Source organism: Gobio gobio, assembly GCF_949357685.1.
Source record: "Gobio gobio genome assembly, chromosome: 9".
Taxonomy (NCBI): Eukaryota; Metazoa; Chordata; class Actinopteri; order Cypriniformes; family Gobionidae; genus Gobio; species Gobio gobio.
The window spans coordinates 20,925,844-20,951,081 of NC_137115.1; the positions used below are offsets into that span (position 1 = coordinate 20,925,844).

Consider the following 25,238-nt stretch of genomic DNA (forward strand, 5'->3'; position numbering starts at 1 on the left):
ATTCGAGCGATTCTAAAATATTCTCCTGTTTAAATGCATATTGCCTGCCGTGCACAGTTAAGCTGATGCCACCGGCGTGGTGGTGCCACCGGCTTGGGCCCGTCATCGCTGCTCGCAGCTTTAATTATTATTAATATTATTTTATTGAATTCTCGGGCACTTTTGGGGCCCTTACCATGCTCAAAAACTCTTGAAACTTTGCACACACATCGGAATGCGCGGCCGTCAGAGCCGGGCTGAAGCTGGTACCCGGGCGTGGCAGGGGGGCTCGACAGCGCCCCCTAATGTGGGGTCTGAAAACTTGGTCTATATATCAAACACACTTGCACGTACATGTATGAAACTCGGTACACATATAGACCTCATCGGGCCAAACAACTTTCGTGCTCTAAGTTACGTGTCAGCCCAACAGGAAGTGAGCTAATATGGGTTGTTCTGAAAACACATGCTCTGGAATTTAATATACTCCTCCGAGGCCATTGTTTCAATCAGTCCCAAACTCGGTCAGCATGAAGTCAAGACACAGAGGATGTTAAATTGCGAGCGGATTTTTGATATCTTAAACGGTTTGGCCGTTGCGAAGCAACGAATTTCTGGCGAGAAAAGGTAAACAGGAAGTGTGTAATAACTTGTGCAAACATTGACTGATTTGGATGAAACTTCAGCTGTGTATTCGTTGTAAGAGGCCGATCACATGGATATGACTTTTGTGAGTCAAAGTTATAGCGCCACCAACTGGCAGCAGGAAGTGTGTCACTTTCAAAAATGCTTTGAATCACCATCTTATTTTCACCCGATTGACTTCAAACTTCATCAGTATAATGTGAAAACATGACAGATAGAGACATATGAATGAATTCCTGATATTTCAAATAATGCTGCCATGGCAACATGTCAAAGTTTAATAATGTTTTTGGCTGTTTGTGTGCCCTCCCCTCTATCACCAAAAGGTGGCAGTGTTGTATTATTTTTGAAACTCCCTTTCTCTCTCTCTCTCTCTCTCTCTCTCTCTCTCTGTGCTTGTTTATGTGATTTATGAGGACACAAATGTGTATGATGACATGGGTATTGGTATTACAACGTAGTGGTTAATGTGGACATGAACTATGACACTATATCACTACAGGACTCATTTTCTAAATGACATTTGAGTTACAATTCTTATCACCTGACAGCCGTGATTTCATGTACTCATTCAGACAGAACTCTTTTTTTAAAACAGAGGAGTGTGAGTGTGTTTTCTATACATGTGCTTTACAGAAGGTCATGTGCTGTGTTTGCAAAGATCACTTTTGACACATTTGTCTTTAAATTCATTATTTACTGACATAGTTCAAATTTATTTTTTAAAAAAATTCACATTATTTTCTACAAGTGTCTGTTTATAAGTGTCTTTTTTTCACAGAAAGTTTTTGTTTGAACGTGAATATTTGTATAATTCAGGGTCTGAGTTTTTACGTTCTCCTCGTAGGTGATTTATTCAATCTCCACCAAACTCGGTCAACGCTTAACGCATTAAAAATATTTAACGCAAATAACACAGCGTCCGTTTTTATATCCATTTTTGCTTAGCGTTACATGATCACGCTCCTATTCATGTAAATGCTTCCAAGCGCGACAAGACACAAGAGAGCGCGCTGTATGCCAGTGTCCTGTCTGTGTGTGTGTGTGTGTGTGTGTGTGTGTGTGTGTGTGTGTGTGTGTGTGTGTGTGTGTGTGTGTGTGTGTGTGTGTGTGTGTGTGTGTGTGTGTGTGTGTGTGTGTGTGTGTGTCAGTGTCCTGTCTGTGTGTGTGTGTGTGTGTGTGTGTGTGTGTCCTGTCTGTGTGTGTGTGGCTATTTTTGCTCATAACTTTTGAACCGTTTGTCCAAAAATTATAAAAGTTGTCTCGTTAGATTCAGGACGGCATGCTGAGTTGTATGATATTCAATTCCATTTTGAATTATGTGCTAAAATACTATATTTTACAAACGCATTAGTCTATCCTTACGAAACTTAGTATGTGTCTTCCGCACCATGCTTTGAAGGTACTCAAAAAGTTTTGTGGCAGTGCCACTGTCACAGACACGTCAGGTTCCACCCTCCACCAATCACAACGCACTCCTTCCCCAGAGTACTGATCACCATCCCCTGCACCTCATCACCACACTCATCACCAGCACTATAAGACTCACAACCACACAGCACTCCACGTCCGGTCTCGTTCGCATATACTGCTACCTATGCTTACCTCAAGGACTCTCCTATCGATACTACCTGTCTCCAGCGTGTATCCCTCCTTCCGTGTTTCCTGTCTGCTGTGTGGGTGTGTTCCTGTCTGTCCCTCTGACCTCCAGCGATCTCCAGTCTCCAGCGATCTCCAGTCTCCAGCAATCTCCAGGCTCCAGCGTCATTCTACCTTCTATGCAAAAGACAGTAACTCTCTCACTCATATCACCTTCCTAACTACCACCAACCGCTTAACTCACCTGCTCCACTTCCCATGCTCCACTGTGGTCAATAAACTACCATTCCTGTTAACACCTGTGTCTGCCTCCTGTCTACATGTAACAGAAGACCGGACCCATAACCGAGACCCAGTATGAGCCAACCGGATCCCTTCCAGGAATTGGTAGATGCGCTTCAGTGCACATTTCCTCCACAACCCACTCCAGTTACTGTCCATTCACCTGCACCAGCGAACACCAACCCATCTGTCAACAACCCTCCTTCACTACCTCCGTATGCTAGTCCCATGGCCAAACCGGCGCCCTACTCAGGATCGGCGGAGAATTGCAGTGGCTTCCTGCTGCAATGCACACTGGTCCTGGAGATGCAGCCGCACTTGTACCCGAGCGACACTTCCAAGATAGCCTTCATTATCTCTCAGCTCAGCGGCAAAGCATTGATGTGGGCCGATTCCATCTGGTCACAACAGGGTGCGGTAACGCAATCATATACAGCGTTAATTTCCCACTTCCGGGAGGTGTTTGGGAAGCCTATCACAGATTCGTCAGCTGGTGAGAAACTTTATAATTTAAAACAGGGATCCCTGTCTATTTACGATTATGCTTTGCAATTCAGAACGCTTGCAGCAGTCAGCGGATGGAATGAACAGGCGCTGATAACTACATTTCGGCAAGGATTGGAACCTTGGGTACGGCTGCATCTCGCTGCATGCGAGGACTCCATCGGCCTTGAGAAGTTCATCCAGCATTCCATTCGCTGTGCCACTCGTTTGCAGGCGTGCATCCAAGAGCACCAGGACCAGTATCCCTTCAACGTGCCCTTCCGCCGATCCGAACCCGTCAGCTCCCCAGAACCAGCCCACGAACCCATGGAGTTAGAGAACTCCCGACTAACCCCTGAAGAACGCCGCCGTCGGCTGACCCTACGTCTCTGTCTGTATTGTGGTGAACCTGGGCATGTCATAGCTGCATGCCCCACCCGACCTCCGCGACCCATGGTGAGTGCCATTATTCCTGCTGATCATAAAATGAAACCACTCACCACTGTCGTCACTCTTACTGCCGCTAATGTCTCCCTTTCAGTGGTCACGCTCCTCGACTCGGGGTCAGCCGGCAACTTCCTCTCCGGTGCCATCTGCCGCCAGTTACGCCTCAAGACCACTCCGTCTCCGACCACCTACAGGATCAGCTCAATAACCAGAAGACCCCTTAGTCGCAAGCACGTCCGTACCGTGGCTGGACCAGTCACTCTCCAGGATGGGCTTTTACATCGGGAAGAGGCTCACATGCTGGTTCTGGAGGATTCCACCGCTGACGTGGTTCTGGGGCGCCCCTGGTTGGAGCAGCACAACCCTACCATCTCCTGGAAAACGGGCGAAATCCTGAAGTGGGGCGACACTTGCTTCTCACAATGTCTGACTGAACTTCCTCTTCCATCTTCATCTCTACCTGATCTGACTCTTTGTGCCACATCCATCGAAAGTCCAGTTGAACAACGCTCTGTTGATGTTCCTAAGTGTTACGCCCCCTTCAGCGATGTCTTCTGCCCGCAACGGGCTTCCAAGCTGCCTCCACACCAGCCATGGGACTGTGCCATCGACCTGCTTCCGGGTGAACCAGTACCAAGGGGTAAGATATACCCACTATCCATCCCGGAGGAGAAGGCCATGGAGGAATACATCCAGGAAGCCCTCGACCAAGGTTACATCAGGCCGTCTACTTCCCCTGCTGCGTCCAGCTTCTTCTTCGTGGCAAAAAAGGACGGAGGCTTGCGGCCATGCATCGATTATCGTTCCCTCAACAAGATCACCGTTAAGTTCAGATATCCCCTTCCTCTCGTCCCAGCAGCCCTCGAACACCTCCGTGGTGCCACTGTGTTCACCAAGTTGGACCTCCGCAGCGCGTACAACCTCATCCGGATACGTGAGGGGGACGAGTGGAAGACTGCCTTCATTACCCCTACTGTTCACTATGAATACCTCGTCATGCCGTATGGATTGGTAAACGCCCCCTCCGTATTCCAGGATTTCATCCATGAGGTGCTCCGGGAGTTTCTCCATCGATTCGTCCTAGTCTACATCGACGACATCCTCATCTACTCCCGGAGCCAGGCCGAATATCGCCAACACGTTGCGGAGGTCCTCAACCGTCTACGTCAGTACCATCTATTCCTCAAGGCCGAAAAGTGTTCTTTCCACCAATCTTCAGTTTCCTTCCTGGGATACCACATTGATCACAGTGGCATCCGGATGGACGAGAGGAAGGTGGAATCCATCACAACCTGGCCAGAACCCACCACTATAAAAGAACTCCAGCGCTTCCTAGGTTTCTCCAATTTCTATCGACGATTCATCAAAGGTTACAGTTCCATCACTCATCCACTCACCAGTATGTTACGCAACAAGCCCAAGTCTCTGTCCTGGACCCCGGCAGCCACCAACGCCTTCTGCCACCTTAAGAAAGCCTTCACCACCGCTCCCCTCCTAGTCCATCCAGACCCGGAAAAGCCCTTCATCGTGGAGGTGGACGCCTCCACAACCGGAGTGGGAGCGGTGTTGTCTCAGCAGCAGGGGACGCCAAGTAGACTCCACCCATGCGCCTTCTTCTCCCGCAAGCTCAGCCCGGCGGAGGTCAACTACTCCATCGGTGACAGGGAACTTCTCGCAGTCAAGCTTGCCTTGGAAGAGTGGAGGCATTGGTTGGAGGGAGCCAAACATGCGTTCCTGGTGCTTACTGATCATAAAAACCTTGAGTATCTTCGATCAGCCAAGAGACTAAACCCCAGACAAGCCCGTTGGGCCCTGTTCTTCTCCCGCTTCAATTACACCATCTCCTATCGTCCCGGTACCAAGAATCTTAAAGCTGATGCTCTCTCCCGTCTTCATGCCCCTGACGAACAGATCGAAGAACCAGAACCCATTATTCCAAGCTCCCTCATTGTAAGTCCTATTACCTGGTCCGAAGAAACCATTCCCTCCTCCAATGCCTCCACGAACCCTCCGCCGGGCTGTCCACCTGGCTTGCTGTACCTCACTCGGACACGACGCACTCCCACCATTCACTCGGCTCACACGTCACTCGGAACTGGTCACCCGGGGGTCAATGAAACCCTCTCGTTGCTAAAAGAACGCTTCTGGTGGCCAGGGATGGCAAAGGATGTCAGAAGGTACGTGCAGGGCTGTAGGGAGTGTGCCATTTCCAAGTCTCCACGTCATCTTCCAGCTGGTAAGCTCCTTCCTCTGCCCGTTCCAGAACGCCCATGGTCACACCTAGGAGTAGATTTCATCACTGACCTTCCGGTCTCAGACGGTAATACCACCATCCTAGTGGTAGTAGATCGGTTCTCCAAGTCATGTCGTCTGATCCCATTCCCAGGTCTGCCTACTGCCATGGAAACAGCTGAAACACTCTTCAATCAGGTTTTTAGATACTTCGGAGTACCTGAAGATATAGTATCTGACCGAGGTCCCCAGTTCATATCCTGAGTATGGAGATCGTTCTTCTCGCTCCTAGGTGTGGCTGTTAGCCTGACGTCGGGGTACCATCCACAGTCGAACGGGCAGACGGAAAGGAAGGTACAGGAAATTGGCCGCTTCCTTCCTTCTGACACCCCCGTCTTCCAACCTGGTCAGTTGGTGTGGCTTTCTACCCGAGACATCAGAATGCGTCTGCCTTGCAAAAAGCTGAGTCCCAGGTTCATTGGCCCGTTCCCCATCATCAAGCGGGTCAACCCGGTCACATATCAACTCCGTCTGCCACAAGGGTATCGTATTCATCCTACTTTCCATGTTTCACTACTCAAAGCTCACCATCCCTCTGTTTCCCCCACAGGACCTGACGTAGTTCCCGCCGAACCCCCCCTTCCACTCATCCTGGAGGACGGTACGGCCTACAAGGTCAATTAGATCTTGAACTCCTGACGTCGCGGTGGTCAGCTGGAATATCTTGTGGATTGGGAAGGATATGGTCCAGAGGAACGCTCCTGGGTCCCAAGGAACGACATTTTAGATCCCAGTTTACTCCAGACATTCCACGACAGTCATCCTGAGAAGCCAGCTCCGCGGGGTAGAGGACGACCACCACGGCGTCGGGGTTCTCGGCCCTCTGGAGCGGGCCGTGGAGGGGGGGGTACTGTCACAGACACGTCAGGTTCCACCCTCCACCAATCACAACGCACTCCTTCCCCAGAGTACTGATCACCATCACCTGCACCTCATCACCACACTCATCACCAGCACTATAAGACTCACAACCACACAGCACTCCACGTCCGGTCTCGTTCGCATATACTGCTACCTATGCTTACCTCAAGGACTCTCCTATCGATACTACCTGTCTCCAGCGTGTATCGCTCCTTCCGTGTTTCCTGTCTGCTGTGTGGGTGTGTTCCTGTCCGTCCCTCTGACCTCCAGCGATCTCCAGTCTCCAGCGATCTCCAGTCTCCAGCAATCTCCAGGCTCCAGCGTCATTCTACCTTCTATGCAAAAGACAGTAACTCTCTCACTCATATCACCTTCCTAACTACCACCAACCGCTTAACTCACCTGCTCCACTTCCCATGCTCTTCTGTGGTCAATAAACTACCATTCCTGTTAACACCTGTGTCTGCCTCCTGTCTACATGTAACAGCCACCTTGTGGTCAAAGGTTATAACAAAATTTACAAAAATGCTAATAACTTTTGATTAAATTAGCCTAGTTTAATGAAACTGGTCATAATACATTTAATGGCTCATGCCGAGAACATAGATACTAATTTTGCCATATTTGGTCAAACATCCTGTCCTCAATGTTCTTATTTGATCAAAACCTACTTTTTCAAACTCATCCTAGACCGTTTGTCCAATTTCCACCAAAATCGAATTGTATCATCGTCAGACTGTGTCAACAAAAAGTTAGGGATTTTCCATCAATAGATGAAACCGTTTTTTGTAAACCGCAGCAACGAAGTTGAGCCATGATGCCAAAATGACTCTTGAGGCTGTATCTCTGCAATGCTTTGACATATTGGTATCAAACTTTGCATGTGTCATTGTTCCCTTATTCTGACCACACCACATCAATTTCGTAACTGTGCCACCTATTGGTCAAAAGTGATAAACCATTAACTTATATTATCAGTGACTCTATATATGATATTTCAGCCATTTTGCCTAATCTTCTTAAACTGTATAATTGTTCATTGTTGCAGTTGGTCTGACACTCTCAGACTACAATGCATTTTTCAGCCTTTTGCCTAAAATAATCTTAAAACGTGATTAATTGCTCATTGCTCCAGTTGATCTGACACTGCCAGCCATTTTGGCATGTCTTGTCTTCTTCTTTGCGCTTGGCCCCGTTATTGCTGCTTGCAGCTATATTTATTATTATTATTATTAGGGGCCAAGCACCGAAGGTGCGGGCACCTATTGAAATCGTTAGATTTCTTATTATTATTCCGCCATTGAAGTCTATGGCAGCCCATAGAACCGCTTGCGGGAAAGTTGTGAAATTTGGCACACAGATAGAAGACAGGCCCAGCATTAACCACACCAATTTTGGAATCTCTAAAACAACCTGTCCAAAGTTTGACTCATATTTTTGCTAATAGCTTTTGAACCCTAATGGTGCGTTCACACCGGACGCGATTCGCGCGAGTGATTTACATGTTAAGTCAATGCAGAGACGCGAAATGGCATTCTGCGGCGCGATTCGCGCGAATGAGGCGGCGAGATTCGCGCGATTGAGGCGGCGCGAAGGACGCGAATTGAGCGTTTTGAACGCGCGATTCGTGCGAATCGCGTGAATCGCGCGAAACGCTCAAGTTGAAAAATCTGAACTTTGGCGGATATTTCGCGCCGCGTTAACCAATCAGGAGCTTGCTCTAGTAGTGACAACAATGAGGAGAAAATCTGTATATTAATATCTGGTTCAGACAATATGATTATCACTGTGATAACATTAAATGACATGAAACACAACCCAGTCTCTTTTTGTTAAATGCAAGTTTATGTATTCTACAAAAGTATAAGTAATGTATAACAAGCTATACATGAAATAAAGCAAACAATGCAGTCAAACATTCAAAGTCAGTGTTAGTAGGCTAACGTTACAACTGCAACGTACAGTTATAGCCTAAAAATATAAAGTAATGAAACTTATCTTTGCCCTCAGCCTAAACGATTTGCCAGGGAACAAATTATAGATCCATGAGACCAAAGATCGGCCGTTACAAGACGAATTATAGCTAGAGACACACCACAGAGACATCAGAGCCAGCGGTAGACGGCAGAAGGACTGGCCGAGGAAAGGTTGCCCTCGCCGGCTTTCACGTGCGCTGAGCGCGCTGTCCGCTGGAGCTCACAGCTCCGACAACGGCAGATAAAATGTTCAAATAGGCACTGTTTATGTAAATAAACCACAGATTTGAGCTTTAAACAACTACATTATCGACTGAAAAAGTCTTAAAACTACGTTTTGTCACACATTAACAGTAGATATGAACAAAAAAAAAGACATGTAAACACAGCCCATGTCAGCCATTTCTCAACGAGACGAGCTGCTGGCGGAAGCCCCGCCCATGACGCGAATTCGCATCTGTTGTGCAGTGAATGTCACGCGCGATTCGCGCGAGTAAACTCAAAATGTACACGCGTCCACCTTCGCGCGATTAGCGCGAATTATTCGCGCGAATCGCGTCCGGTGTGAACGCCACATAAGGGCTAGAAACAAATTCTTGTTTCCTCTGATTCCTTGGCTCAAGCCAATTCGATTGCACCCTATGACGTTATTTTCCGTCATAATAATTTTCCCGCCATTTTTAATTAACCGAAAAACCTACTTTTGCAAACTCCTCCTAGGCTGTTGCTCCAATTTGCACGAAAATTTAACCAGATCATCTTCAGACTCTGCTGACAAAATCGTATTAGACTCGAGATGATTAGTCAAACTGTTATTGAATAACGCCCGAATTAATTCGACAAAGTGCCCATACAAATGAAAGTCAGGCTCTATCTCTGCAACGCTTTAGCATATTCTAACCAAACTTGGTGTGTGTTATGCCAACCATGACCTGAGGCTGCCTGCAGCGTTTCGGCACAGTGCCACCTAGTGGTCCAGAGATACAAAAATGTGATATTTTTGATTATAACTTAAGAACGCTTTAGCCAAATATCACAAAACTGGTCTCTTTAGAGTCGGGGCATTACGCCGAGCCATACCATACCCAATTTTCCCATATCAACCATTTTGGGCATCGGCCATTTTGAATTTTGTCAGAAAGTGCTATGTTTTACAGACGCATTGGCGTATCGTTACGAAACTCTGTGTGTGTCTTCGTCACCAAGCCCTGAAAGTACTCAAAAAGTTTCAAGGTAGCGCCATGGCCAAAAGTTATAATGAATTTTATAACTTTTATAACTTTTATTAATATTAATATATTAATATATAATATGTCAGAACACTGCAATAATATCAGTCTCAAGCTTTATTTCAAACACAACTTGTTTAACACGAAATGGGCCTATACTTCTCTTCTAATTTTTTTCACAAAATGGGCCACAAGACAAATATTAAGAATATAAATTAAGAGAGTTATACGTTATCAGCATAATGTTAAAGTAGATTTATCTCTCGTTATCTCTGAGAATATGTGCCGAAAGCTCGTCAGATTTTTCTTTCACTTTCTGTAGTGAATAATTGTTTAGGTTTGAGACTTCACCGACTCTCGCGCACATTGCGTGATATCCACTGACTCGCCTTCATGATAAAAAAAACTATATTGCAACCTGACATTTTGCATGCAACAGATTGATAAATTACTTCTATTTGATAACTGCCTAGAACTTAAAGATCTCCCTCTTTTCGTTTTCTGCGGTCTTTGAGTAAGGCTGAAAGCGTCTTTCTTTTTAATACATTTCTTGAATGTCTTAATTACAGTAGGCCTTATAGATAGTTATGATATTTGTGCACCGGGGTACGTAATTTCTAGGTTAAAGTTATGGCACTGATGCTGACATGAGCAGTCCATGGCACCTGTTACCCGTGGCTTTTATGCAGGCTATGGGCACTGCCACTGATACAGGCAGCGGAAGAGCCTATTTTACGCTGAGCTTGCTTCTGCTTTTCAGACATGGAAGCGTGACAAATGCACATGGGCTATTTTAATTCTCTAATGTGGATAGAGTCATATATTGTACACATCACTGTACAACACATGTCCTTATTAGGAGAAAATATATGTCGTTTTAACGAGAAAAATATGTCGTTTTAACAACATAATTTTCTCGTAATAACGAGATCTTATGTCGTTTTTACGACATAACATCTCGTTATTACGAGAAAAGATGTCGTTAAAACGACATAAGATCTCATTATTACGACATAATTGAGCGGAAAAAATGATATGTATGTGGCAGCAATACGTCACCGTACTGCAGGACCAGGGTTGGGAACCACTGCTATAGTACACGCAAAAGGAGATGTTTGAAATCACTGTAGAGTGACATTTGTCACTTTGATATCAGTGACTTTAAATGACAGACAAAATTAAGACATAATTAGGCTGTATCTTGAAGGTCTTCTAGCATTTGGAGTCCTTGGCAACCTATGTTCTTACATTTTCTTGTATGCATTTGGCAGACATTTCTTTTCTGAAATGACTTGTATTGCATTGAAGGTATAAAGTTGATCAGTTCATGCATTCCCTGTAAATCTAACACATGACCTTGGCATTGCTAGTGGCATGGTCTACAGTTCTTCTAATGTTTTCTAATCTGCATTAACTGGGCCAATCAAACGTGTTCCAGGCCCTGTCCTCTTACTCTTGGCAAGCAATGTGTCACATGATACCTATTTTCAAAGATGCATTGCTGGGACCTCCTCTAGGCAGGAAATGCTCAAAGCTCTTTTTCCCACTGTGGTCTTTCACTCGAGAGCATGGCATTACGGACTGGGTTGCGTTACCCTTCCAATGCATTCCACGACTCCTCATTCCCAACCGCTGCTCAACTATCAGTTCACACAGAGCATGGGGATGTGCCCTTGGGTTCAAAATTATTTGTGTGGAGTCTACTTGGCTATCATGTTGTGAGATGCCAAATGTACTTGTAGCAAAGAAAGAAAGAAAGAAAGAAAGAAAGAAAGAAAGAAAGAAAGAAAGAAAGAAAGAAAGAAAGAAAGAAAGAAAGAAAGAAAGAAAGAAAAAGAAAAAAAGAAAACGGCTGCATTAAAGTTGCTTTAGGAATTGTTGTTTTGGAACTGGACCTCAAACACACACACTCTAACCCAAAATCCCCCTCAACTGAGAGAAATAGGGAAAGAGGACAAGCAACCAGATTATATAAATACAAAACGCATGCAAACTGGTTTCATGCCCTCATCAAACTCAAATCACTCCAGGACAAACAAGTCCAACCTGCACCAGAATGCTGGGTGGGCCTCTCTCTCTACTCTTTAAAGTCTTCTCTGTCTGGTCAGACACACATCTGTGATGTTTCCTAAATGACGTGCAGTGTACAGTCAAGGATAGTGCAATGTTTTATTCCAGGAGCATTTGAGAGAACAAATGCCAAAGTGAGTCGCAAGATTGCCGGCGGCCGTGTGTTCAGCTCCACAGATGTCTGGTCAACAGCAGCCCACCTCTGCCAAAGCTCGAAATTGCGACCATTTTGGTCGCATATGCGCCCGAAATTTAATCTGTGCGATCTCAGGAAATATTTGGGACCATTTGTGCTAGTACAAATAATTGTTGAGGTGTGACCTGTTTTCATTTCTCAACAAAACATTCGCTAGTTACTGCACAGTATGTGCCTGCTGTGAGCTGATACAGTGACCAGTCCACTGTTCTATCACATAACCAATTAAACTTCCTCTTTATGCTATAACCTTTAAAGCAGACTTTAGGTTGGTTAATATTAGTCGTCAATCACTTCCTTTCACTGCGCTCCATTGTCACGTGACAGAGTGCTAACTAGCAGGCAAAATGTAAAGAGCTGAAGAGAGAAGCATTTTTTGAAGCGTATATTTGTTGTAACCTGATGAAAACCTCAATAACAAAAAATAACTAAGGAATCACCAAAACGCGAGATTGTTAGTGGCAATTGACGGTGGATAATAATGTATGTACTATAATGTTACTGACTGTAACAAGGTTGCGCTGTTGACGCTTACGCAGCCTCGAGGAGAAATCACAACATATCAGCACAGCAGCTCACACAAAGATTGAAAATATAGAAACAGTTCAATAAACAGATAAAATCAAGTCACTTACATTTCATACGCAATAGTGACTGTTTTTGTTCTGTTTCAGCAGTGAAGATAGTTCCAAACAATGATCACAGCAGATTGAGCAGAACCACAGTACCTCTCACAGCAATACTCTTCCATTACTGAATGATTCAGCATTTTGAACGAATCAATTGAGTTCATAGGCTGCGTCCGAAAACCTAGGCAGCTGACTCGTTGCCTCGCTGCCTTGTCAGACAGTGACTTGAAAGGCATGCAGCGTTTGTGCATGAAGGCACCTCACTAAACTAATTTCGGACAGACTTCTTAGGCAGTGTAACAGTTTAATGATCTACAGCAAAATAGAGACAGCTTTGGTGAGGACTAAAATATTTGATTACTACATTAGTAATTTCTCGCTAGAAATGACATCAGAAGTGGAAAATGTTGGTAAAAAAAACGTACATTGACACACAAACTGACCAGCAAACGCAACTTTCGGATGCCCTCTTTTTTTTTCTAGCTCAACTGTCACAGAATGGAACGCACAGGATTGTGGGATATCAAAGGCAGCGAATGATACATGTATGCGGGCTTCAAAAATCGATCAGATGAACGTTATCTCAGGAGACAGGAAGTGAAGCTAACATTAGATTTGGACGTGCCTTGATGCCTTCCTACCTTGAAATGTGTCCTCCGAAGGCAGTATTTTCCAGGTTTCGGACGCAGCCATAAACAACTGCCTCATTCTTGAACGAATCGTTTGAATGAATGACTCAATGACTAAATGGTCACTTGCCGCCACCTACTGATGGTTTAGTTTCATGTTTAAAAGTATCATTCATTCCAATATTTCTGAAATTATTTAATGCAATTTAAATTTTTCAGTGTAAATTATTATTCTAATTGAATTTATTGATCAAATTTAAGAATTTAAAATGAAAGATGAAGCATACATTTAATAGAATTAGGGAAACCCCTTCATAAAGGTAAAAAAAATGCCCTTGGGATAAACATCACAAATATGCAGATTTAAATATGATAAAACTGATCATGTGAGAATATTGCTTAAGAATTATATTTACTACAAAAATCCTATTTTTTCCCAGACAAGCAACTTTTTTATTCTGACAATTGAATGACCGATTTACTTGCACATGACACACACACACACACACACACACACACACACACACACACACACACCTTTATACATTATATAATATAATATAAACATTTAGTTGTGGTGGTCCTAATTTTTTGCTGGTGCTCCTAACTTTCTGTTGGGAGCACTAGTGCTACCAAGTACAAAGGTTAATTTCGAGCCCTGTCTGCCCCCCACTGGCCTTCAGCAGAGATAGAAAATGTCAATTTTATAGTGGTCCTTTGGTATTCTAGCCAGCAATTATCATTAGTTTGTAGATAACTCTGACAAAAAACAATCACAGTGAATCCTGCTGAGGTAAAGCTGTCATATAGGCATTGACCCTCATGACTCTCAGAGACATAGGGCAGTGGTTCCCAAACCTGGTTCTGGAGTACCCCCAATAGTGCACATTTTGGATGTCTCTCTTATTTGACACACCCATCTGATGTCCTGGATTCTTTAACAATGAGCTGATGAGTTGAATTGGGTGCACAGTACATAGCTGTACATAGCTTGGGGTACTCAGGGTTGGGAGCCACTGTAATACTCTGTACAAAACTATCATTATTTTAACGTAAAATGCTACGGTAAAAACCTGTTAAATGGTCAACAGAACGTTTCCTTACTTTATACGTAATAGATCTAACCTTACATTTAATTTTACAGAAAATGCTGGAAGTTTTTGGAAGTGAAAAAGAATGAGTCATTATATAATTTACAGTGAAAAACGTGACACTTTGCACTGATGTTTTTTTGTTTAAATATCTTTTAGTGTCGTGTGTGTCACCATGATGGTGTTTTGTGTTTGTGCGAATCCACCTTTTTATATTACTATTTACTTTCTCAGCTTGTGGAAAAGCTGATTGCGATAAGTTTTGATTCATGATGTGATTTTCTCATCACCACCTGTTTTTGGTGGATGTCAGTGTATTACAAAGGTACAAAACAGACATAAGTATACTTTAATAGTTTGGTATAACATTATATCAGTTAATGAAATACATTTTTACTGAATTTAAGTTAAATTTGTAAAACCTAAAATGTTTGCAGCTGCCGTTTTTCACAGATTTTGTGTGTGTGTGTGTGTGTGTTGTAGGTAGCCTGCTTTTCTTTTATGCTTTATAATGCATGTTAGAAAGGGGTAAACACATTCATTCAAGACTTCATGCTTGCAACAGTAAATAAAGGTAACTTATTGTCATTATTGCACTAATTAAAGAGCAGTTTTTGTTCAAACTTAACCATTCATATTATTTCTTCAATTAAAACAGCCAATAAACAAATAAACAAATAAAATCAAGACCATTTTTCTTTACAATTACTTAGACTATCAGTCTAACAAAAATATTTCACTCAGCATTGTACTTTGCATTGCAATTTTTATATTGTGTTCAATGTTTTTATGTAAATAGTCAATATTTTCTTTATAAGTGAATAATGATATTATATATTCAACCTCGTTTAATAAGAAAAAAAACATTAGTTAGTAAGTATAGCTAATTTCAGAAGGGACCGAGCTAAACTCTGCCCTTTTTTGCAAGTCAACTCATGTGCATGTGGTGTAAAAACTGTATTTTATAATGCATTAACTTTATATAATAGGTAATTATATAATGTAAGGTTGCCTACCAGCCGTTGTTTAGTTTGCATTGCAGTGTTATTTGAGTGTGTTTGTGCAACTTGTCACATAATCATCACTGTTGTCTTTCACGCCTGTCAACCCCTAAACACAACAACCCACTGACAACATTACAAAATAAATAAACTAGAGATCAGACTATGCGCAGAAGGGTCCACTAATTTTAATAAGAATGAACAGAAATACCAAACGGCTAAAACGTCCAAACTTAAAAAAATAAAATAAAATTGTAATTCCTACGAAAAGCAAACAGATTTATTGACTCTTTAATTATTAATAAGATCATATTTACACCCTATATTATTTAGACAAAACTGTATTTAATGTGTGTGTGTGTGTGTGTGTGTGTGTGTGTGTGTGTGTGTGTGTGTGTGTGTGTGTGTGTGTGTGTGTGTGCGTGCGTGCGTGCGTGCGTGCGTGCGTGCGTAAAGCCGATCTTCTCTTCAGTCTCTTTTAAACATTGCATTTCAATTATCAAAGCCCCACTCAGACTATGTATTATTTTCACATATCCAACATTGCAAATAAAATAAAATAATATATAGGCCTATATTATATATTATATGTCTAAACGATGTCAGAAACGTTGTATTACCTGTTGGCTACTTATCGTGTTTTTTATCACCTCTTTATTCCTTGTTTGTAAGTCGCTTTGGATAAAAGCATCTGCAAAATTAATAAATATGGTCTAGGAAAATTATTGATAATTATTGATGTTAAAGATTTTGTAAGCATATTGCATAGTTGTGCTCTAAGTCAATCGTTTTATTCGAGATAACACAACAAAGCCATCTGCCATGATTGTGTTGATTACAGCGGCAAATCTGCGCCTCAAATCAATGACCGCAATCGGAGTTGTGTGTGTGTAATCCCATCCTTTCCCATTCACATAAACAGCATTTCAACAAAAATATACGCACCCACCTAAGGAGAGAGGGAAGGTGATAGGAACTGGGCACCCTCGAAGTGACGCGTGAAACAAACCCTCAACTGCTAGACTCATCTATAAAGCAATAATAGTGAAATAAAAAACAGAAATGAAAAAATATTTTATTAGCACGGTGTCTAGTTATTTTATGACTGAACATTGCATTTTTTTTAATTAACAGCCTATATAATATTGAGAGAAAAAACAATTGTGGCAGCCAATATAAGATTTCCAAAAAAAAACAAGTTGTCTACAGCCGACGCAGTTTTTATTTAGTGTTATAAAAAAGTAGTCTACAATACAAAAATCTTGGTTAAAGATCTGAAACACTGAAATATTGCATTAGCCTATAATATTGTCCGAACTTACATTCAACATTAAAACATAGACTGTCAGACAAACCGTTTCTTGTCAGAATTCTCATCAAGCCTAATTCTTTATTTTATTTTTTACAGAAAAAGGGTTGCACAATAACTTTGCTTCAAGCCTCAAACCTACATATCCTAATAATTATACAAATAGGCTAAAAGTAGTAGCTTAAAAATATTTTCCAGGGCACTACAATATCTAACTACAATGATCACTACAATAAGATTTAGGCTAATTGCGAATGGAGGTGTCACGCGGCAGTGAACTTGTGGAACCCTTGACTGATCCGTCTGTCCCGCTTCCTTTCAAACAATTCATGTCCAGTAAAGTGAACCTTCAGAGTTCACCGTGCTCCAGAATTAGCTCTCTGTTTCCCTACCCCAAAAAAAGATAAAAATAGTCGTCATATAGCCTACGGCTGTCTTTAAATCTGAATTGAAGTCGTTTCCTCAATAAATGTATAGGCAATTCAATGTTTCATCAGATGTGAAACGGTGGTTGTATCAATAAACTCTTTTTTAGACATGAGAATATTAATATTAGCTAATTGTTACATTTTTTTGTCATTAATGAGATCAAGCTACAATAACGTGATTTTTTTTAGCCATTCAGGCAGTAACGTGAAAATAAACATTAAACAAGAAGCAAACAGTGACCAATGCATGCATTCATTAGATGTATTTTGGTAGTTTTTACATATTCGTAATTGTATACGTTTTCCTGTATATCCCAATATATATATATATATATATATATATATATATATATATATATATATATATATATATATATATATATATATATATATATATATATATATATATATATATATATATATATATTCTCTAAAATTTAACAATACCATATTGCGAACCGTGCACTATGACGTCAGTGTTCTAATGATGAATTTTGCAAAACTGAGTTATGTCATGCTAACGTGACTAGCCGAACAATGTGGCTTTCCTCTTTTTAAGTGGCCATGAATTTGAGACGGGCAATGTGTCAAATATTTTATTGGAAGACGTCATGGAAAATGTGAACATTGACATCTCTATTAGGTCTAAATTAGGTTTTCAGCAGTGCATATATTTTTATCAGCTCGGTTGTTGGAAGTGTTTGAGCAAGATGAAAACCAACTAGACTATACTATTTGTTTGCATACCGAAAGAGTGAACTAGGCTTCTGCATCAATCACATATGAGTTTACGATGACGTTGAAGAACGTTGGCATGCTTTACGTCACAAATCGATGAAACAACTAGTCTAAAACACATTTGAGAATGTATTTTCGATAGATACTGGATTTTTTAAGGGTTATTGTGAGATGAACGGGGGATATCAGTAGTAGCGTTAAAACTAAGGCCCCTTAACAAATGAACACATCAACCTTAATTAAATGCAGAGGGCGAGACCAAACTGGGTGGTCCATAGCACTTGATAAATGTAAGGGCCCCTTTCCAAGCCTTAAAACAATACCTCTATCAATGTGCATTCCTGCATTGAGCAGCACCATGGTCCAAAACCTTCAGGGTATTCGCTGATAACGGAGATATAGTAGGCTACTCCTGAATGATGATAGCTTGCATTTCTTGTGCCATGACGGCACAATCTATGTCAATAATGATACACACATTTCAACAGAAATGGTCTCAAAGTGAATTCGTTATTAATTGATATGTGCTCTTCACTCTCAAAGCATTATTGTTGCACAGAGATAAAACATACAAATCCCCAGTAACTAAATTAGAGTGAAACTATATAATATAGATATTAGACCCGGGAGAGAGCAAGAAAGAAAGAAAGAAAGAAAGAAAGAAAGAAAGAAAGAAAGAAAGAAAGAAAGAAAGAAAGAAAGAAAGAAAGAAAGAAAGAAAGAAAGAAAGAAAGAAAGCATTTCTGCAGCGCTTGTCTTGATTAACAATTACGTTATGTATTATATGACGCGTTTATTTTACTGTCGTGTCCGTAACGTTCACAATTAGACAATAATCATGTCGGTCGTTTTATTTGCCTGCAGCACAGCAAAATATCTCGGTACAGTATGTGAATAGAGTAATAATGAATAATGTGTGTGAACTTGCCTTGATTAAGTGACACAGTTGAATGCTGACTGCAGTCTTCAAGCGAGTTTCCATGAACCCGAAACGACCCCAAAAGCTCATTCTTCAGTTCTTAATCAACTCAGAAATCTTTAAATGTACGTGTAAAACTCAGAATGGTGACGTGGCTTGGCTATGTGGATTAGCTGCTCTAGAGATGCTTTTTGCTAGATTTTTGATTTAAAGAAGCTCAGGGAAATGTTTACATTCTGCAGCATAAACATCCTCGTCATGTTCCTGCCTGTGTGTGTGTGTGTGGGGGGGGGGGGGGGGGGGCTTGCTTTTCATACAATTGTGGATTTTAAAATGGTATTATTTCCTAAATAATAATAATTTCTTATACGCCTTTTTGTAGCTTCTAAACTTTGGAGCTTTTAAACCCGCTGTCATTTTTTTTTATTAATTTGCGAAAGCTTTAAAGTACAATGTATTCAAAGTACACATTAATTCATTAATTCATTAATTAATCATATATACATCATTAATATTATCAAAAAATACCCAAAATGCAGTGATCATCCAGCTTTATAATGCTATTAAAATTTGAATTTATTATTAGTTTAAAATAGTTTTTGTATTGTCCGAAAAAGTATCGATACTAATGTGGACTGAGTAGTATGCTATTGTATTAACAATAAATAAGATTATAAACGCGCTTTATTTAATAGTGCCCTAGTTGTGCAGATGTTAGTGAAGCCCACCCCAGCAGAGCTGACAGTGGGAGGGACCCTGGGCGGCCCATGAGCGACTCTGACGTGCCCATGCTCAAGAGCCTGAGAGGAGCTGATGGAAACAGATAAGTAAAAGCCCAACTCCTAAAGGAAGAGCAAGAAGACAGGATCTGAAGCCGAAAGAATCTTTTTTTCCTGCAGTATCCAGTTTTATGGTGGGTAGTATTACACGGGTAATGCGCAATTACGCATAACTAGAGAAAAAAGAGATTATTCCAGCAGTGCATTCCGTTATTAATGAAAGCCGCGTAAAATCGCAGTCTTTTTGAACGTGGATTTTGACGTGTGCGTGAAGAATGACGGCGGAGGTCCAGCAGCCCTCCGTGCAGACCCCTGCTCACAGTAGCCCCATGTCGGAGAAACCGCAGGGACAGACGCCTGTGATTGAGACCTCCTCTTCCTCCTCCAGCACCAAAACTAAAAAGACGAACGCTGGAATTCGTCGTCCTGAAAAGCCCCCATACTCTTACATCGCTCTCATTGTCATGGCCATCCAGAGCTCTCCAACCAAACGACTCACTCTGAGCGAAATTTATCAGTTCCTACAGAGCCGCTTCCCGTTTTTCAGAGGCTCGTATCAAGGCTGGAAAAATTCGGTGCGTCACAATCTGTCTCTGAACGAGTGCTTTATCAAGCTGCCCAAGGGTCTGGGCAGACCCGGTAAAGGTCACTACTGGACCATCGACCCGGCCAGTGAGTTCATGTTCGAGGAGGGATCTTTCCGCAGGAGGCCGCGGGGATTCAGGCGCAAATGTCAGGCGCTCAAACCGTCCATGTACAGCATGATGAACGGGCTGGGGTTCAATCACATACCCGAGTCCTATAACTTCCAAGGGGGCGGCGGGGGCCTGTCTTGTCCTCCAAACAGTTTATCTTTGGAGAGTGGGATTGGGATGATGAATGGACATTTGGCCAGCAATATGGAAGGAATGGGCTTGGCAGGACACTCAATGTCCCATCTATCAGCGAATAGTGGACATTCCTACATGGGCAGTTGCACGGGATCCTCTGGGAGTGAGTACCCCCACCATGACAACTCCGCATCGCCGCTTCTCGCCAGCGCGGGAGTGATGGAGCCGCATACCGTGTATTCTAGCACGGCCTCGGCCTGGCCTCCAGCGCCTCCGGCCTCTCTAAATAACGGAGCGTCTTACATCAAACAGCAGCCGCTCTCTCCGTGCAACCCGGGAGCCAATCCATTGCAGCCCAGTTTACCCACACACTCTCTGGAACAGTCCTACCTGCACCAGAACGGCCATGGCACCACCGACCTTCAAGGTACATTTTTTAAGATGATATGACCTCGACAGACATATTTAACAGAAATATTTTATCTCAGTGTATCGCAGTAATTTCTTGAATAGGCGAGAGGTAGCTATTACTGTTTTTGTTTTTGTTTTTTTAAACACATCTGAAGCTAATGCATTACCAACAGTCCAGCTAAAGTTATGCCACATAGTGACACAAACATTCGTAAAATTATGTTTTAATAAATTAATGTGCTGGTAAAAATGTTCATCAATTCTCGCGTATTTTGTCGAGAAATGGTGAATACAGAATAACTGCATTTAATTCGCGTAACATGGGCGCATTAATGCAAAGTGTGATTCAAAACACTTTCTCTTTAGCAAAACATAAAAAATTTAGCCTATCCATGGCTTTGTTTTCTCACATATCGACACCATTCTGCACATGCACAATTAGAAATTATTTCTGCCCGATTGCTGTAACCTCCACTGGGGCAAGAAGAACCACGCCACGAGCCCTGCAGCAATGTGTCCGTTGGGAATCGCGTGCAAGCAGTAGTTAAAAAACGATCCCACCCAGATTTTAAGAATTCCAGGTCTCTCATTGCACTCCAATGCATTATCAGAAACAACTTACTATAAGTATAAACTACTTAAAACTATTTTTAAAACATATCAAACTTAAAAATGTGTATAGGCCTAATGGCATAATGACGTTTTTTTAAAAAATATATTTCATTTAACAAACAATCAATATTAAACAATCATTGTTATGTATGTCTACATTAAGTTATCATTACAATTGTAGGATATATATATATATATATATATATATATATATATATATATATATATATATATATATATATATATATATATATATATATATATATATATACATGCTTTAAATAGCCGACTGCTACTGATATATAGGCGTAAAGTTGTTATCGAAAGTAAGACTGTTATATTCCTGTAGCTAATATAGCCATTTTCAATCTTCAAGAAATGTTTAAAACATTCTCTCTCTCTCTCTCTCTCTCTCTCTCTCTCTCTCTCTCTCTCTCTCTCTCTCTCTCTCTCTCTCTCTCTCTCTCTCTCTCTCTCTCTCTCTCTCTCCCTCTCTCTCTCTCTCTCTCTCTCTCGATCCTCTAGATAATGGACAAATAGGTCAACAAATATACCCGGCGTTTGATTCAGTCAACAGACGCCAAATCCACAAACAAAAATGTGGATTTGAGTTTGATATACTTTACGATTAGAACATTTTACAAGATTTTATAATTTCTGTTTCTAGCATTAAGCAGCAGCAGCAGCAGCAGCAGTAGTAGTAGTAGTAGTAGTAGTAGTAGTAGTAGTAATTTGAGGTTTAAAATGCCAAGAACACTACAAGAACATTAGCCAAGTTTTTGTTAATAATGTGCCATATTTTGTGACCCCGCAGGTATACCGCGCTACCATTCCCAATCTCCCAGCATGTGTGACAGGAAAGAATTTGTCTTCTCTTTTAACGCCATGACCTCTTCATCGATGCATTCACCAGGGAACAGCTCGTACTACCACCATCAGCAGGTCTCTTATCAGGACATCAAACCCTGTGTAATGTGACAGCATTATTACAAAGAAGACTTAATGCAACGCCGAACAACAGAGTACACTGACCCAAATGAACCATGGAGTGGTCTATAATTGGCTCCTTTGGAAAGAGACATGGAATTAAGAACTGCCGTTTATTAGTCTACTAATCAAAACTTGGCAATAGAAACGCATTTTTAGAAAATTACAAACTCTAAGGAGCACTTAAAAAAACACCGATTCGCTACTTTGAAAGAATTCAAGATGGAAAAACCTTCAGCTTCAGATCTCTGCGAATCATAAGATCGAGGACAAAATAAAAGCCACAGCATTTCGTTTCCAACAGCTCGGTACTAACTCTGCTGGCGGATGGCTACCACATGCAAAGATGAGTGAAACGCTCCGATGTTGATATATTGTTCCTGAAGTAGAGTTTGTATCCATTTGGTTAAACATTTTGATATAATCATTTTCATTTCGCTTTAAATGGTGAAAATCAAAAGCACGCGAAATGGAGGCACTTTTAAACCCTAAAGCGCGATTTATTTATTCTGTTAAAATGTTTAATTTTAGGCTACAGTTATAGCCACAGTATTGACCGCTTTATTGGCAATATTTGCCCAATGTAACATTAAAGTTAAATATAAGCACTGTTAGTTATTTTGATTGTTTATTTAGTTGTACATACCTATAGTGACACGTCTTATTTCTCAAGCACTGTATAAACTGTACATTGTGTAAGACATTTCTTTTAATAGGATGTTTTTGTCCCGTTTCAATGAATTTGAATATTAGTTGATGTAATCCTTCAGTTCAAATGAAAATTAAAGTAATGGCATGAAGTTTGCAATATTTGTTTAAAATATGACTTTTTATAAACCTATATAGGCCTATTATGTTTTGTGATTTTGAATTTATAGATTGAATTCTATAGATTTGTGGACTAAATGTCTGCAGTATTCATCAAACCAGAAATAAAGCTTAATGCATGTATAGGCCAATACGTAATGCCAGATAAAAATACAAAATAATGCGAAATAACTACAATAATATTGATTAAATTTTAGTACTAGCAATAACAACAATAATAAACGACAGTTATTATTTTGTGCCACATTCTTCATGATATATTTTATTACTGGAGTGAAAAGTTGACCGCGTAAAGCTGACATTTAATAAAACAAATACACGTGCAAAATCAAGCAATTTTTTTAATAAGATTGTGTCTACTAATATAGCTTAAAATGAAATATTATGAGGACACTTATTTCAGTGAATACACTTTCTTTTAATATAATCAGCTAATTAGATTAGATTATAATACGCCAAGAATTAGATTAATAGAACAAATGTTGTCTGGGTGGAATTAAAAAAGCTGAAGAGTGACTGCAAATATATTCAATAAAAAAATAATAATATTCCTATAACAGAAAAAATAAATAAAAACAAGTTAGCAAAATTATTTGGTTTTCTATACAGAATAGGCATAATAATATTTCATAATAATAACTGACTTGACTTTCATAATGAAAAATTGAAATTATGTTAACAGTCACAATGTAGGCTAATAATAATAATAAAGCAATTTACAATAAATTTAATTTACAAATAATTTACAATAAAGCAATACTTTCACTCTGATATTAACGAAACAAATATCTTTAGGTATTTAATCTAATGGTAAAACTTTACAATAAGGTTAATTAGTTAACATTAATTAACTACATTAGTTAACACGAACTAATAATGAACTGCACTTTTAAAGCATTTATGTATCTTTGTTAATGTTAATTTCAAGATATACTATGCATTATTAAAATATTGTTAACCTTAGTTATGCACTGTAAACTAACATGAACAAACCATGAACAGCTGCATTTTTATTAACTAACGTTAACAACGATTAATTAATGCTGAACAGAGGTGTTGTTTATGGTTAATTCATGTTAACTAATGCATTAACCAATGTAAACTAATACAACCTTATTGTAAAGTGTTACCAATCTAATTTACTATATTGGCTATAAGTTTTGCTATATATCTTATCTTCCGGGAGCAGTCGATCCCGTCAGTGTTTATGTATAAAACTGAATATTTAAGAAGACAAAATCATCATGAAATTATTTTGGTAAAATTAACAATACATGGATAAGACATTCGAGTTATAATTAAACACTAACATTAACATTCTTTAGGTTCAGCACATCAGTGTATTGGTTTCTGAGTTATACAAGAACAGAATACATTTTCTTTTTCTAAAAGGTTGTCCTAGGATATCAGACTTTAAAACCTTTTCACTTTTTTTGTTCTAATTCGATGTTTTATTTATATACAAATATATATCCGGCTAAAATGATGAAACAAACGGTCAAAATAAATCAGTATTGGCAGAGCGTCTGCAGATCTTACAAGTGGACACAATGCTGACCTCCGCACGAGCGCACACACGCATCAACTATTAGTGCGTGGCCGTGACCATGGGCTGAACTCATGGAGATTCCCATGGACACATGATCTTAGAGGCCACACATGAGCAGAGCAGAGCTGTACTGTTTCTCAGGGCATGTGCATTATTGACACACAACTTGAATTATAATAAACAAAAATATCAAAAAAATTATCATAATAGAATACAAAATGATTGACTACATGTAGCTACGTCGCCTCTTGATGTTGTCGCAGGCAGGGTTTGACATTAACTTTTTTGCTCACCAGCCACTGTGGCTAGTGGTTTTCCAAAGTTACTAGCCACTCAGCATTTTCACTGGCCACAATTTTGCCGTTTGGAAATTACATTTTATATGATTAAAGTTGACTTTAGCATGCTTAAATTACTTGATTTTGAGTCATTTTACTTG

General features: G+C 40.6%; 1 protein-coding gene across 1 annotated transcript; it reads left to right on the forward strand.

The window, feature by feature from the left end:
* Positions 1-19,605: 19,605 nt before the first annotated feature.
* foxf1 (forkhead box F1) lies at positions 19,606-24,968 on the forward strand. The gene is made up of 2 exons (XM_079825403.1): positions 19,606-20,839; positions 22,250-24,968. The coding sequence occupies exons 1-2, from the start codon at positions 19,858-19,860 to the stop codon at positions 22,411-22,413; spliced, it is 1,146 nt and encodes a 381-aa protein (XP_079681529.1). The 5' UTR covers positions 19,606-19,857; the 3' UTR covers positions 22,414-24,968.
* Positions 24,969-25,238: the final 270 nt, after the last annotated feature.